The sequence below is a fragment of the Zingiber officinale genome, chromosome 2B (assembly GCF_018446385.1).
Source record: "Zingiber officinale cultivar Zhangliang chromosome 2B, Zo_v1.1, whole genome shotgun sequence".
In the NCBI taxonomy this organism is placed as follows: Eukaryota; Viridiplantae; Streptophyta; class Magnoliopsida; order Zingiberales; family Zingiberaceae; genus Zingiber; species Zingiber officinale.
The window spans coordinates 143,853,372-143,869,569 of NC_055989.1; the positions used below are offsets into that span (position 1 = coordinate 143,853,372).

At 42.8% G+C, this 16,198-nt stretch overlaps 2 protein-coding genes across 3 annotated transcripts; both read left to right on the plus strand.

The window, feature by feature from the left end:
* Positions 1-259: 259 nt before the first annotated feature.
* On the plus strand, positions 260-703 carry LOC122048806 (secreted RxLR effector protein 161-like). The gene has a single exon (XM_042610330.1). It carries the CDS (start codon positions 260-262, stop codon positions 701-703), a length of 444 nt encoding a protein of 147 aa, XP_042466264.1.
* A 1,903-nt stretch (positions 704-2,606) lies between these two features.
* On the plus strand, positions 2,607-5,164 carry LOC122047560 (protein NRT1/ PTR FAMILY 5.10-like). 2 transcript variants are annotated; one of them, XM_042608923.1, is made up of 3 exons: positions 2,607-2,778; positions 2,883-3,100; positions 3,870-5,164. In XM_042608923.1, the coding sequence occupies exons 1-3, from the start codon at positions 2,652-2,654 to the stop codon at positions 5,076-5,078; spliced, it is 1,554 nt and encodes a 517-aa protein (XP_042464857.1). In that variant the 5' UTR covers positions 2,607-2,651; the 3' UTR covers positions 5,079-5,164. The 2 variants fall into 2 exon arrangements, with proteins under 2 accessions (XP_042464857.1, XP_042464858.1); XM_042608924.1 differs by having other exon boundaries at positions 3,918-5,164.
* Positions 5,165-16,198: the final 11,034 nt, after the last annotated feature.

A 16,198-nucleotide genomic window follows, 5' to 3' on the forward strand; every position in this document is an offset into this window, starting at 1 on the left:
GTGGTGAAGGAGAAGCAAGTATAGTTGTTGGAGTGTATGTCGACGATCTCATCATGACAGGAAGTATCACAGAAGAAATCAACAAATTCAAACAACAAATGATGACGGAATTTGAGATGAGTAATTTAGGTCTTCTCTCTTACTACTTTGGAATTGAAGTAGAACAACAAAAGAACCGAAATTTACTTAGACAATCACTTATGCCAAGAAAATCCTGTTTCAATTCAAGATAGAAGATTGTAATGCCACAAAGCATCCGATGGAACCCAAGACACAGCTGCATAAAGACTTGGAAGGGACTCTAGTTGACGCCACGGAGTACAGGCGCATCATTGGTTGTCTGAGATATTTGCTACACACACGGCCTTACCTATCGTATTCTGTCAGAATGGCGAGCAGATACATGGAGAGGCCTACAATCATGCATCACAAGGTAGTCAAACAGATTCTTAGGTATTTGAAAGGTATAATTCACTTTGGATTTGTTTACATGAAGGAACCTCAGGAAATTGGTATATTCGGCTACTCGGATAGTGATCTAGCCGACGATCTAGATGGGAGGAAAAGCAAAAGTGGAATGACTTTCTATTTTAATGAAAGTTTGGTGTCTTGGAATTCACAGAAGCAGAAGACAGTGGCGCTTTCATCTTGTGAGGCAGAGTTCATGGCAGCCAAACTGCAGTCTGTCATGCTTTGTGGTTAAGAAGTCTTCCAGCGAATTAACCGATGTAGAGCCAAAACCGGTGACTCTGTTTGTCGACAACAAATCTGCCATAGCTCTCATGAAGAATCCAGTATTTCATGGTCGCAGCAAGCATATAGATACAAGGTTCCATTTTATCAGAGAATGTATTGAGAAGGGATAGATTGTGGTTGAGTTCGTTAATACCGGAGAACAGCGAGCCGATGTATTAACTAAAGCATTGTCAAGAGTGAAGTTAGCTATCATGCGACAACTACTTGACGTCCGTGATTTAAAGTCATGTCAGGATTAGGAGGGGTAATGTGAGCATATTAATCCGGACATGACACATAGTAGTCACGATTTTTTTTCTTGCATTAGTGATGATAAGATTTCCTATTTTCATGGGATAAATTAGTGGAATTAGTCTTTTCTATTTTTATGAGTTAGTGGTGTTAGTTTATGATGTATTTAAAGAGTCCTAGAGATGTATAGTAAATCATTCATTTTTCTCACGTAAAAAAATATTCTAGTAATTATTTTCCTGATACCAATAATTTCTAAGCCAACAATGCCAACGCTCAAAATCTTGATCTCGCTAATTTGCTAACCTTAAGTTCATTTCTATCGATGTATTAATACTTACTTATTGTATTCTTTTATAAATTTAATATTTGTCTTTTTGAAGTGCTTTTAGAAATTTCCCATATGAGGCTGTGACCGCCATACGTGAGATCAAGGTTCCACCTTTTGCAACAATTGCCGGTCATAAGGACATTCAAGTGTCACTCAGCGCATATTATATCTGATAAGTTTAAATTATTACGATAATAATTTATTTAAGTTATCCGGATAACTGATGATAAAAATTGAATATATGAATTATTAAAAAATAGCAGTCGAGCACAAGGTGGCGGCGGCCGTGAGCAGTGAGGTCTACGTACGCGGCTATTTGTTAGGCAAGAATAGTGACAGCTTTAAGTAAGGGCTGTTTGGGCTGTTGCTGGTCCTCCTATGGCTAATTTTTTTTTCCAGGAAGCATCAGTTCAATTTAATTTATATTTAGTTATTATCTATATAATTTTTTTTAGGTAATAAATTTTTTAACTAAATAAATAAATATTAAATTTAAAATAAAGATGTTGAATTAAAATTGAATTGAATCGAACAAAAATACAAAATCTACCGCTCCCGCTAAGCACGAAGTTGCTACCCTGCCTGCAGTAGGCGAAAAAGGCATCAACTTTCATCACATTGGCGTAGACAAAGATCTCCAGACGGCTTTGGCTTATTCATAGACTCGACGGAACAGCCGTGGGGTTGACAGCCACAACCTAGGTACCGGATCTCCCTAATGTGGTTACAGGCAACGGGAGAGTGGAGAAGGAGAGGGGCAGGAGCAAAATAGAAGAGGAGATGCCAATGATCGGATTGACTTAGGACGGGGAAGGCTTGCTCGGTGCTACAAGAGAAGTCCTCCTTGAGGAGTCTAAGCATGCTTCTCGCTCCTGATTTCGAGCGGACAAAAAACTTAGGATAAATTTGAAATCCATCTTTCCCTTTATTTTTTTTTACACGTAAACAAACGAAAATATCAATTCCTTCCAGTCCGTCCATTTTCCCATCCGCGGTTCGGAATAAACAAGGCATAAAAGGGGCGACAATGAAGAAGGGTAATTTGGAAATTAGAATGGCTTTTTCATAAATGAGCAGATTCGAATGACTCCGCCATTTTAATATTACGCTGAGGGATGACGTCAGCAACCACTTAAAAAAGAACAAAAACCTGGTTTTCCAGCGAGGCCTGCGTTCCACTGCTCTCTTCTTGTTCACATCATAGTTTCGCATTCCACATCGCTTACACTCTTCTATACCAAGCTACTATTGGATACTAGGCGGACACGGGTAGATATAGGTATCTATGAAACGTGGTTTCTTCTGCTGCACTTCGCAACAGAGAGAGTGGGCGATGGACGACGGAGCTCTCCTTCTTCCCCACGGAAGCTCCGACATCGTCGATGGGGTCTTCGACTACGCCGGCCGCCCCGCCTCCCGCTCGGCCACCGGCCGCTGGATCTCCGCCGCCTTCATCATATGTGAGTACTGATCGATCGATTTTTCCGGGTCATCTCATCCCCTCGCATCGTTCTCTTCTATTTTCCCCTTTGCCCTAATCTCGCCGCAAGCAATCCGTTTCCAGGGGTGGAGATCGGCGAGCGGTTCAGCTACTACGGCGTGTCCAGCAACCTGATCTCCTACCTCACTGGCCCGCTGCGCGAGTCGACGGCGACGGCGGCCGCGGCCGTCAATGTGTGGAGCGGCGTGGCGTCTATGCTGCCTCTCCTAGGCGCTTTCATCGCCGATTCCTATTTCGGGCGCTACCGGACCATCGTCGGCGCCTCCCTCCTCTATATGCTGGTCCGTCCATCCTAATCTCATTATTCCTTTTATTGGATAATTACTAAAAGGCTCATGTTTTTTTTTTTTCAATTTGTTTTCTTCCAAAATTAGCATAAAAACCAGAAAAATAATTGAAATCAAAATGAATTAAACAAAAAAGAGGTGATAATAAAATAAAATATCACTGTAATTATTTTTTCCTGTCCCTATCCCTCTTTCATTCCACCTTGTTGTCCGTCTCTTAAAAAAACATAAATAATAAGGAAGATTCCTGTACATGGTCCTCCTTTTTTTGCAACTTGATATTAAAAAAATTAATGGCAAACGAATAGGACATTGAAAATAGACCTCGTTTTATATTTTTATAATTCAAATTGTTTGAGTGAGGGCCTTTAAGATTTGAAAAGATAATGAGGCCCTTTAAATTTAACAATCTACTTGCTTGTGTTAGAGCATCCACAATACATTAAATATTTCTTCCAAATATTTATAGATCCATTTTCATTTCATCAATCAAATATTTCACTTGTGATGCCCACTTTCATGCCACCCGTAATGAAATCATCAGACATAACTTTGTACCCGGTGATTTCTATTCTCCTTTCAAATATCCCTAATAATGGGGAATATTTGAGAGAGGAATATTTGGAGAAATATTTTTTTCAAATATCCCCTATAGGAGATGCCCTTAATATGTTTTTTTTTTTTTTTTTTAAGTTTTATGAATTATGATTAATTTATGTGCAAGTGAAAAATATTAATTGGAGATTAATAATTAATTACCAAGCTAAGTTCCTGTCCTTGTACCATCCGCCAATGGAGGGAAGAACCGCAGGGATTGAGCTTGATGACGCTTTCTTCCCTGCATTCATCGCCGTGCGGCGAGGCTGCCACCACGGACCCCGCCGACTGCGCGCCGGCTCCCAGCCAGGTGGTCTCCTTCTACGCCTCCCTCTACCTCATGGCGCTCGCCCAGGGTTGCCACAAGCCCTCCGTCCAGGCCTTCGGTGCCGACCAGTTCGACGACGACCACCCTGCCGAGCGCGCCGCCAAGAGCTCCTTCTTCAACTGGTGGTACTTCGGCCTCATCGCCGGCGTCCTCGTCGCCAACCTCCTCCTCACCTACATCCAGGACTACGTCAGCTGGGCCCTCGGCTTCGGCATCCCCTGTCTCGCCATGGCCGCCGCCCTCCTCGTCTTCCTCCTCGGCACCAAGACCTATCGCTTATACCCGCTGTACACCAACTCCTCGACGAAATGCCCCGGTGATGGCCGGCGGGGAGACTTGAAGCGGTTGCTCCCGCTGTTACCGATATGGGCGGCCTCTCTCCCTTACGCCGTCGTCTTCTCCCAATCGCCGACGCTCTTCACCAAGCAAGGCGCCACCTTGGACCGGCGCCTCGGCCCCAACTTCGAACTCCCGGCGGCGTCGCTCCAAGTCTGCTCCAGCGTCGCCATCATCACCTTCGTCGTGGTCTACGACCGCCTCCTCGTCCCACTCGCCCGGCGCCTCACCAAGCGCCCCTCCGGCATCACCATGCTCCAGAGGATCGGCACTGGGATGTTCATCTCCCTCTTATCTATCGTTGTGTCCGCTTTAGTCGAGATAAAGCGGCTCGAAGTCGCCCGGGAGTCCGACGATGGCGTAGCTCCAATGAGCATGTGGTGGTTGGTTCCGCAGTATGCGCTGTTCGGGGTCGCCGACGTGTTCACCATGATTGGGCTGCAGGAGTTCTTCTACGACCAGGTGCCAGAGGCGTACCGAAGCCTGGGGCTGGGCCTCTACCTGAGCATCTTCGGCGTCGGCAGCTTGCTCAGCGGGGGACTGGTGTCAGCTATCGACAAGATCAGCAAGATGGGTGGCGGAGACAGCTGGTTCGCCGACGACATCAACCGCGGCCACTTCGACTACTTCTATTGGCTGCTCGCCGGACTCAGCGGAGTAGGGTTGGTCCTCTTCTTGAACTTCGCTAAGGCATATGTGTATAAGAAATAGGAGGTGGTTGATAATGAAATAAATAATGACACCATAATCTCGTAAAGATAAAAATACAACCAAAGGATTAAAGATTATTCTAATCACGGAAATAGTATCAAATATATATATATATACAGTGAAAAAGGAGGACCACACTGACACGATTTAAATATTAAGATGAAGGTCAAAATCAAGATGCTCAATATCAAGGTGTTAAAAGGTTCATCTATCGTGTTCGAATGGAGGTCGACTACAACGGCGTCAATTGGGGCAAGATATATCCAATCGGCAAGAGACTTGTTCGAGCGGGTTAACTGTCTAGCTCGGGATAAGACGGTAAGACGGTCAAACGCTCAGTGCAGAATGACAGGACGTTGAAGAGCTTGTTCGATCGGGAGGGACAAGTTACTGCGCCTAGTCATCATAAGAAAGAGCAACTGAGGCCTACAGAGCGGAGGAGTCCCGATCGAGTGGCTATCCCGCTCGGCCATGCAGCAGGACTATTGTTATATCTCTCGATATCCTTTTAGGAGATAGTGTCGCTGACACGAGTCATGGTTAACAAGCGGATCGTACGACGGAAGCTTCTACTGTCTTGTCAGAGATATGCATGTCCTATTAAGGTATGGTGGCAGAGACACTTTCCTAACAGCTCTTTTCGTATGATACATTGAAGAACGTGTCTATGCCTCAAGGAACATGCACGTCGCCCAACAGGGTGGCAACCCTGTTGGGCAACGTGCATGTTCCTTGAGGCATAGACATATCGCCCAACAGGACTCTATATAAAGGGGGGTCCAAGCTAAGCATCAACGGAGGTACGTGTTATTCATTGTTTGCGCTTGTGTTACTGTTGCTCTGCTTTCCTCTACAGTTTCGATGACTGACTTGAGTGTTGGAGGATCAATGTCGGGGGCCTCTTCTCTGGCTCGGCACTGACGTTGCTTGTTTTGTAGAGCAAGACGTGGTCTACATCCAGTCAACGCAACAGCCACATCTACAGCTTTCTACCTTCCCATTTTTTGGACAAGATCATTTTGGCGCCATCTGTGGGAACGTAGCCTGCATTCCAAATGAAAAGATGGAGGGTGTTGGACGACTCACCACGATGATGCTGACAAAGAAGGAGCTCGATATGCTTATACAAGCTTGAGCCGCAAGGATAGTGGAGCAACAACAACAACAAGCGTTGGCTGAGCGCCAAGCGCATGAGCCCGCAACATCAATGGCAGAGCATCAAGCAGGATATGGAGACCGAGCAGAGCATATATCTATTCGGGGACAGAACAAGAAGCCGACCGACACATATGGGGAGGCACCCAATGCGCCGATCCCCTTTCATCGAGCGCTGTTCCGGACTCCTTCAGAGGAACAAGGCTGAGCGAACAAGGACCAAGGGTCTTCCTCGAATGATGCACCCATTCGGGACGCGTGAAAAGGGAAGGCACTAAGGGACGATGATTTGTCCGAGCGGATCAATCAACAATTCTCATAAGGAATTCTAAATAACCCTCTGCCCAGACACTACACCCCGCTGGCGATCAAAGAATACAACGGAACTACCGATCCAGACGACCACTTGGCCAAGTTTGATAATGCGGCCACACTTCATCAGTAGATCGATGGGGTGAAGTGCCGGGTCTTTCGCACCACCCTCTCCGGATCAGCACAACATTGGTTCAAGAGATTGTCGAGCGGATCAATTCACAGCTTCAAAGACTTCCGAGCGGCGTTTTTACACCACTTCGCCAATAGTCACCGCCATCAGAAGACAAGCGTTAACTTGTTCTCCTTGAAGCAAGGGCTCAGGGAGGCACTGAGGGCTTATATCCAGCGCTTTAAACAGGTGACCATAAATATTCTTTCGATCTCTGCAGAAGTATTGGTAAACGCCTTTGCCTAAGGCCTCACCGAAGGGGAGTTCTTCCGATTACTCATCCGGAAGCCGCCGAGGGATTTCGACTACCTGCTCAGGAGGGCCACGGAATACATAAACGTAGAGGAAGCCCAAGTGGCTAGAAGTAAGGAGGCGCGAGCGCCTACCAAGCCCATAGCAGCGCCCAAGCGACGACCATCGAGTAGCCATCACCCCCCAAAGGGGCCTCGATAGGGAGGAGCCCAGCAACACCAGGAGCCATGGACACATGCCATGCAACATGTAGTAGCCGAGTTGCCCAAAGGCTGCAAAAGGCAAGGCATCACGCCACTATCGTGCTCCTTCCATCCGACGGCGACACAGAACACGCATGACTGCTATGATATGACTCCGATTGTAAGTCGACCGGCTCCACAAGGATATCGTCGTCGGTCACCATCACCCGATCGGCATCACAGACGTCGGTCAACCAGTTGAAAGGAGAAAGAGAGAGGGTGTCTGAGCGACGCCATCATCAGCCCCCGCGAAGGAACAACATGAGTCTCACCCAAGCTTTTGCTAAGTGTAATAGACCCACGGATTGGGAGGAAGAAAACAGGAGCAATGTCGCTCGGGGAGAAATTGGAATGATTGCTGGTGGGCTGACCAGCGGTCTTTCCAATCGAGCGAGAAAATTGCATGCTCGACAATTGAAGATCCACATTGTGGGGTGCGACAAAGAGAAGGCCGAAGGACCTAAAATAAGCTTCGGTCCCCAAGACTTAAAGGGATTGGAGATACCTCACGACGATGCCCTAATCATCTGAGCGGTAATCGTTAATTATACTATTCACCGAACCTTTGTTGATACAGGGAGCTCGGTGAATATTATATTCAAGAAGACGTTTGACTAGCTGCAAATTGACCAAAGCGAGTTGCAGCCAATGACAACTCCACTCTACGGCTTCACATGCAACAAAGTGTTGCCGATCGACCATGCACGACTAGCCATTTCGCTAGAAGAGGAGCCGCTCAAGAGGACCGAGACCACGAACTTCATTGTGGTGGACGCGTCGTCATCTACAACGTCATACTAGGCTGACCAACCCTCAACGAGTTTTGAGTGGTGGTGTCCACCTTCTGCCAGAAGATTAAGTTTCCGGTGGACAATGAGGTGGGCGAAGTCAAAGGCGACCAGTTGGTCGCTTGGCGATGCTACGTTGAGATGGTCAAGTCCGAAGTAAGGGACGCTCGAAAGAACCCGCGCTTAGAGGTGAATGCTGTCCGGGAGGAGCCTCGTTCGCTGGTCTATGAAGAAAAAGAGGAGATTTAGATCCACCCCAGTCGGTCGGAGGCAACTACTTTTATCGCTGCCGACTTGGAAAGCGAGAAGAATGCAGAGTTGGTCGCTTGCCTTAGGCAAAACCATGATGTGTTCTCCTGGTTGACGCACGAGTTCTCGGACATCTTGTCGAGCGTGGCTCAGCACGAGCTCCATGTCCAACCAGACGCTTGGCATGTGAAGCAGAAGAAGAGGGACTTTAGTGTGGAGCAAAAGTAGATCATCCGGGTGGAAATAGAAAAGTTACTGGAGGCTGACCACATTCATGAAGCCCAATTCCCGAGCTGGCTGGCCAATGTTGTGCTGGTCTCCAAGCCGAACAAGAAGTGGCTGTTGGAATGTATACTAAAAGCCTAGTTTTTTTAAACATTTATTTTGAAATAAAGAATCACATTGGTCAAAAATGTCTACATTTATGCAAAGTGTAGTTGTTCAATTAATTTATATTATAGATAACATGGTGTGGGGTGTCACACACAGAAGATCATGTTATCAGTTCTTTATAAATTATAAATAGTAGCTCGCGACTAAGATGGAAATGAGCAAACCATTAGAATAGTCATAGTGTAATTAGGTATTAGTTTATCTTGACTAATAAATTACACTAGTACACTCTGAGTGTATTGAGCAGGACCATTTAAGATAAATTCTTTTTATATTGACTTAATAAAAGAACAAGACCTTAGTTATTATGGAAGTGTGTGCTCTTAATCCTAATATAATAACAAACACATATATTTAATATTTATTTCTTTAATTTATCAATGAGTGAGATTTAGCTCGATAAATCAATAGACCCAATAAGTTGGGAAATGATATTACTTATAGTGTGTGTTGTTGATTATAGAAGGAAACTGTGTCCTAGTAATCTAGGTTGATAATGTTCCCAAGAGGAGCTCATAAGGATTGTCATGTTAAACCCTGCAGGTGGACTTAGTCCGACATGACAATAAGGTTGAGTGGTACTACTTTTGGACTAAGATATTAATTTAAGAGAGTTGTCAGTAACTCATTTAATTAGTGGACATTCGACATCTTAAACACAGGGAGACTAACACACTCATAATAAGAAGGAACCCAAAATGTAATTTGGGATTGATGCGGTAGTTCAATAATAATTCTTTAGTGGTATGAATTATTATTGATGAAATTAAGTTGGGTGTTCGGGGCGAACGCGGGAAGCTTAATTTCATCGGGAGACCAAAACCAATTTCTCCTCTCGGTCCCTATCGTAGCCTCTTATTTATAAAGTATTATACTCACCTATACTCACCTTTATATTTATCCTAAGGTGGCCGGCTAAGCCTTGCTTGGAGCCTAAGCAAGGGGGTCGGCCAAGTTAATCCTTGGATGAACCAAGTGGCGGCCAGCCCTAGCTTGAGTCCAAGCTTAGGTGGTCGGTCACAATAAAATTAAAAGCATTTTATTTTTTTAAAAAAATCTTATGGGGATTCCATGGTTTTAAAATAGAGTTTAAAATTTAAATCTTTGCTTTTATAGCTTTCTACAAAAGATTGAGAAAAGATTTGATATCTTTCCTTATTTGTAGATTGAAAGGAAGATTTTAATTTTGACAAAACTTTCCTTTTTTGTAACCATGTTCATGATTTAAAAAGAGAGTTTAAAATGAAATATTTCCTTTCATAAGTTTCTACAAAAGATTAAGAAAAGATTTAATATCTTTCCTTATTTGTAGATTGTAAGGAGATTTTAATTTTAAAGATAACTTTTCTTTTTGGAAATCATCCACATGTTTTAATAGAGAAATTTTAATTTATATATTTCCTTTTATAACCAACCATGAAGGGATAAATTATTAGAGAAATTTTTATTTTAAAATTTTTGAAAATAAATTAGTAAGTTTTAATTTTTGTTAAAACTTTCCTTGTTTGGGATTATGAGGTGGCAAGCCGTTTTAAGAAAAGGAAATAAGTTTTAATTAATTAAATTTCCTTTTCATGGCAAAGTAATAATGAAGTTTTTTATTTAAATTTTCCTTATTTTCCAAGACCAAGGATTATAAAAGAGGGGGTAGGGGTGCCTTCATGGCTTATAACTCTATTCTATTCTCCTCCTCTTTTCCTTGGTGATGTGGTCGGCCCTTCTAGTTCTCCCTTCTCTTTTTTCTTTCTTCTCCTTGGTCGAAACTCTTCATCCTTTGGAGCTTGGAAGGTGGCTGGATATTGCTTGGAGAAAAAGGAGAGAAAGGAGACTTTGTTTCTTGCATCCCTTGGAGCTTGGTGGTGGTGGCCGAACCTTTACATCTTTGGAGAAGTTTTGGTGGCCAAAACTTGGTGAGGAAGAAGAAGGGATTGTGTTCTCATCTCGGTAGATTGTTGCCCACACAACGTCCGAGATAAGAAGAGGAATACGGTAGAAGATCAAGAGTTCATTGCATACAAAGAAAGGTATAACTAGTAATTATTTTCCGCATCATACTAGTTTTTCTTTGTATGAATTCCAAACACAAGAGGCATATGATTCTAAATTTTCGGATTAGATATTCGAGTTTGTGTTTTTTTTGTTGTTTTTCAAATTTGTGATTCGATTGTTCTTTTTGGTTAAACCTAGAGTTATATAAGGAAATTAAATATTAGATTTCCTTAAAAGGCTTTGTCTAGGCGATGGTGGATGATCTCATACCCAAGAAGGACTAGTGCCTCGCCATGCAGTCCTAGAAGCCAATTTTGGAAATTAATATTTAATTGAATTTATAGCATAGGTGGATTTGAATCAATAATGTTAAACATCGTTTGCGATCCAAATCTAGACCATTAAGAACAGATAAGTTAAATTTGGAATCAATAATGTTAAGTTCCGTTTGCGATTCCTAATTTAATTTCTAAAGAACACAATAGGTTGTTTAGGAAAGGTTCGACACTTGTACAAAATTTTTGTACAGTGGAGCCGGTACGATCTTCCTAGGACCAACCAATAGTGGCAGCTTTGCGTCGACTTCCGCGAGCTGAATAAGACGTGCCCAAAGGATTTCTATCCGCTGCTCAAGATAGATCAGATGGTGGATTCTATGACAAGCTGCGAGCATATCTACATGCTCGACGCGTACCAAGTATACCACCAAGTGTCACTCTCCTGAGAGGATCAACAGAAAGTCAGCTTCATAACGGTCGACGGAACCTATTGTTACAACCTCATGCCGTTTGGATTGAAGAACGCTGACTCCACCTACCAGAGTCTGATGAACAAGGTGTTCCGATAACAAATCAGCCACAACATGGAAGTATATGTTGATGACATATTAATAAAATCTCTCCGAGCTGTTGACCTTTGTGCAGACGTCGAGGAAACTTGTTGAACCTTGAGGGCCTACAAAATAAAGCTGAACCCGAATAAATGTCTGTTCGGCACAAAAAGTGGTCGCTTCCTCGGATATATCGTCATCGAACGGGGAATCGAGACGAATCCGAGCAAGGTGATGGCACTACAGGACATGCCCCCACCCCGTAATTTGAAGGAGGTCCAACGACTGACCGGGCAGATCACTGCGCTGTCTAGGTTCATCTCCAAGTCATCCGACCGGAGTCATCCGTTCTTCAAGGTGTTACGCCGAGCGGCAAAATTTCAATGGGACACGTGTTGGTACCCCCAAGGTTGTTTTGATGTGATCAAACAAGTTAAGTTAGGTCCTGTTGTTTTTAACCCTGTGTCTAAGTGTGCAGGAGCTTAGAAGCACAGGAAGTCGAGAAAAAGACGCAGCTAGCGAGAAGGACGGTACGGGAGAGAGCCGACGGACTCGGTGCGTCTGAGGGATGAGGTGCTACGGAAGAGTACACAGGCGGATGAGAAGGAGGCCAGCGTCGTTTCCAAGCGACGAGAAGCCAGAGCGAAAGGTTGCTCGAGAAGGCCGGAAGTTGGGTTCGGGTGAGCCCTATTCCGGATGGCCGAAATCACCCAAGCGAGCGGAGCCGGAGCGGAAGTCCCGGACCGAGGCAAGCAGAGCCGGAGCAGAGGGCCCGGACAAAAAAAAGTCAATCATGTTGACTTTGTGAGTCCGGGCGCTTGAAACCTAAAATTTATCATGTTCGACGTGGACTTTGACCGACGTGTCGGGGATAGAATTCTATCTCACTGTAGGCGCTTGGAACCCTTTTAGGCACCCCAACCAAGGCTATAAATACAGCCTTGGTCTAGAAGCTAAAGTATAACAAGCATTCTTACATCAACACTTGTACGCATCTTAGTTTCTATTTAGTTTCTCATTTTCTATGCTTACACTGTTGTAAAGAGGCTTCTTCGTTTGAAGGAGAAATTAGTGCTACTCCTTTCCTTGGATTAACAACCTCCCTGGTTGTAACTAAGTAAATCCTCTGAGCCTCTGTCCTTTTGTTTATTTAATTATTTTATGCAAGTGTTCTTTAAAGTCCGAGAAGGGTTCGTTTGCTTTTGATTTGTGCAGGGCTATTCAACCTCCCTCTCCCCTTCTAGCCGACAAACGAGTCCTAACAAGTGATATCAGAGTCATGACGCTTCAGGAGGACTAACCGCCAATCAAAACACCAAACCAATGGCCGAATCGAGCATATACCCACCGAAATTCGAGGGGGAATTTGCTAGCTGAAAAAAGTGAATGCAGGTATTCTTTAAAACTAACTTTGAATTACTTTTAATAATGAAGTTCGGTTTTGTAACACCTGAGGGTAAGGAAGAATACTAGTGGGCGAAGAAGGAGCGGGCCGACTACGTGGCAAACGGTAAAATAGAGTTCCATTTGCTGAGCGTCCTTTCATCACAAGAAGTCAATCGGATCGACACCTACGACTCAGCAAAGGAGCTTTGGGAGAAGTTCCTTGAGCTACATAAAGGGGCGTCCGAAGCCAAGCTCGCGAGACGGGACTTACTTCACAACCAACTCACCAACCTACGATTTGAAGAAGACGAAACGATTGCACACCTTCACTCGAGGATTAAGGAGCTCATCACCGGACTTTCGAATCTCGGAGAAAAGGTAAGCAACCGAGATTCGCTAAGGTACACTCTTAATGCATTCCCTAGAAATACAAAATGAGCATCATTTGTCGATGTCTTCTATATCTCTAAGGACTTAGAATCTATTACCTTAAAAGAATTATTTTCAACTTTTGAAGTGTATGAATCGAGATGTGCAGGTACGAAGGAGCTGAAGCACAACATCGCTTTCAAGGCAACGAGAGACGAACATGAGTCAAAATCCTCTCTCGATGATGATGAAATGGTAATGATGGTAAGACGTTTTATAAAATTATTTAAATCAAGAAAAACTAATCATCCACAGGGTAGAAAGAAAAGGACAATCATATGCTACCACTGCAACGAAGAAGGACATGTTAATGACAACTGCCCTAAGTTAAGGAACAAGGATAAGGACAAAGGAAAGAAGCTTGTCCAAATAAACAAGTACAACACTTTAAAGGCGATGTGGGATGAAACGTTATCCGAATCGGAAGTTGAGGCTTTCTTCAGGCTTGCGTTGATGGTAAGTCATCAAGACGAACACGAAGAAAGCTCATCCGAAATGAGCATTGAGAGCATCGATGAAGGGGGAACGACATCGGAAGAAAGCAGCAGTTCAGGGGAGCTATAGACACCGAGATCAACAAGGTAAGGCAGGTACGATCTCTTCCTCCCGATAAAATGTTTAAATTTGTTAAATTATTATCTAAAGATTGTTGCAAATTAGAAAAAGAAATTAAAGAATTAAAAGTAATTCTAGTAAAATCTTGTGTTGGGTTTGTAAGATTGCAAAAATAGTTCCATATTGAAAACACATGGGAAATATCATGACTTTATAAGAAAAAGATATCTTCATTGGCATGAGACCTTTTGGATAAAGTCCAAGAACAAAATCATAAGGGCTTAGGCTTAAAGTGAGCAATATCATACCATTGTGGAGATATCTAAATTTTTTTTGATCCAACAATTGGTATCAGAGCCCGGATTGTCAGAAGGTTTAACCGTCGACTGTGCACAAGAGTTATGGTCTGATTGAGCCATATGGGTACAATATTGACCTCGAACAAAGAAAGAGTCATGTGAGACTCCTATGTTCAGATCAAGAGGGCCAGACACTAGGCAGGAAGTCCTAGTTGTGGCTAGGCAAGGAAGTCCTAGTAGGTCGGGTGAACCGAGGGGCAGGAAGACCTGGTGGGTCGAGGATCGGACGTGGGAAGCCTGTGGTCCTTTGTTTGAGGGGCGGATTGTTGGGTTTGTAAGGTTGCAAATATAGTCCCACATTGAAAACACATGGGAAAGATCATGACTTTATAAGAAAAAGATATTTTCATTGGCATGAAGCCTTTTGGATAAAGCCCAAGAGCAAAATCATGAGGGTTTAGGCTCAAAGTGGACAATATCATACCATTATGGAGATATCTAAATTCTTTTCGATCCAACATCTTGTCCATTAGAAGATTTTGATAAATTAGAAAATGATGATTTATAAAAAATAATAAAAAACTTGAAAAATCGACTTATGACTTTCAGAGAGTACATTAAACGTTTAATTTCCTTATGAGGCTTTGTCTATAAAGTGGTTGTTGCTCCAATAACCAAGAAGGCCTAGTGTTTCGCCATAATCTGGAAGCTAAATATTGAAATAAAATATTTAATTAACTAACTGATAGAGCATTAAAATTGAAATTAGATAATGCTTTGAATAGTTACTCATTTTTTTTGAAAAATTCTTAAATTTTTCTATGCAAATTTGTTTAACTTAAAAAAAATTTCAATTTTTTTAACCAATTTAACTTAAAGTTTTTTAAGTTATTTTATAAATTTTACTTTACTAAAATGTATTTTATATGTTACATAAATCTTTTTTAACTTAGAAAATTTTTTCTGCTTCTTACTTAGAATTTTTTTTTTTTGCAATATTTAAAGTTTCTAAAATTATTAGAATTTTTTTTTTGATATCAAATAATCTTCAGAATTTTAAAAAACTTGATAATTTTTTTCAAAATTATTTGAAAATCAGAATTACCCTAAGATTTTTTTTACCCCATTTTTTATGTGATGAAAGGGAGAGAAGGGAAGATTAAGTCTAGGGAGAGGTAGATTATTTTTTTTTATTTTTGTACTTGTATTGCAAATTTATTGCTTTTATTTTATATTTGTTTACCCTAACTTAACCTGGGTTGCTCACATCAAAAAGGGAGAGATTGTTGGTACTCCAAGGTTGTTTTGATGTGATCAAACAAGTTAAGTTAGGTCCTGTTATGTTTAACCCTGTGTCTAACTGTGCAGGAGTTTAGGAGCACAGGAAGTCGAGCAAAAGACGCAACTAGCGAGAAGGACGACACGGGAGGGAGCCGACGGGCTCGGTGCGTCTGAGGGACGAGGTGTTGCGGAAGAGTAGTCGGGCGGACGAGAAGGAAGCATGCGACGTTTCCGAGGGATGAGAAGCCGGAGCGGAAGGTTGCTCGACAAGGCCGAAAGTTAGGTTCGAGTGAGCCATATTTCGGATTCCCGAAATCACCCAAGCGAGTGGAGCCGGAGCAGAGGATCCGAATCGAAAAAGTCAACTATGTTGACTTTGTGAGTCCGAGCGTCCTGAACCCAAAATTTATCATGTTGGACGTGAACTTTGATCGACGCGTTGAGAATAGAATTCTATCGCATTCCAGACGTTTGGAACCCTTCCAGGCGCCCCGACCAAGGCTATTAATACAGCCTTGGTCCAGAAGCTAAAGTATAACAAACATTCTTGTATCAACACTTGTACGTATCTTAGTTTTTATTGAACTTCTCATTTTCTGTGCTTACATTGCTGTAAAGAGGCTTCTCCGCCCGAAGGAGAAATTAGTGCTACTCCATTCCTTGGATTAACAACGTTCCCGGTTGTAACTAAGTAAATCCTCTGAGCCTCTATCCTTTTGTTTATTTAATTGTTTTATGCAAATGTTCTTTAAAGTTCGAGAAGAGTTCGTTTGCTTTTGATTTTGTGCA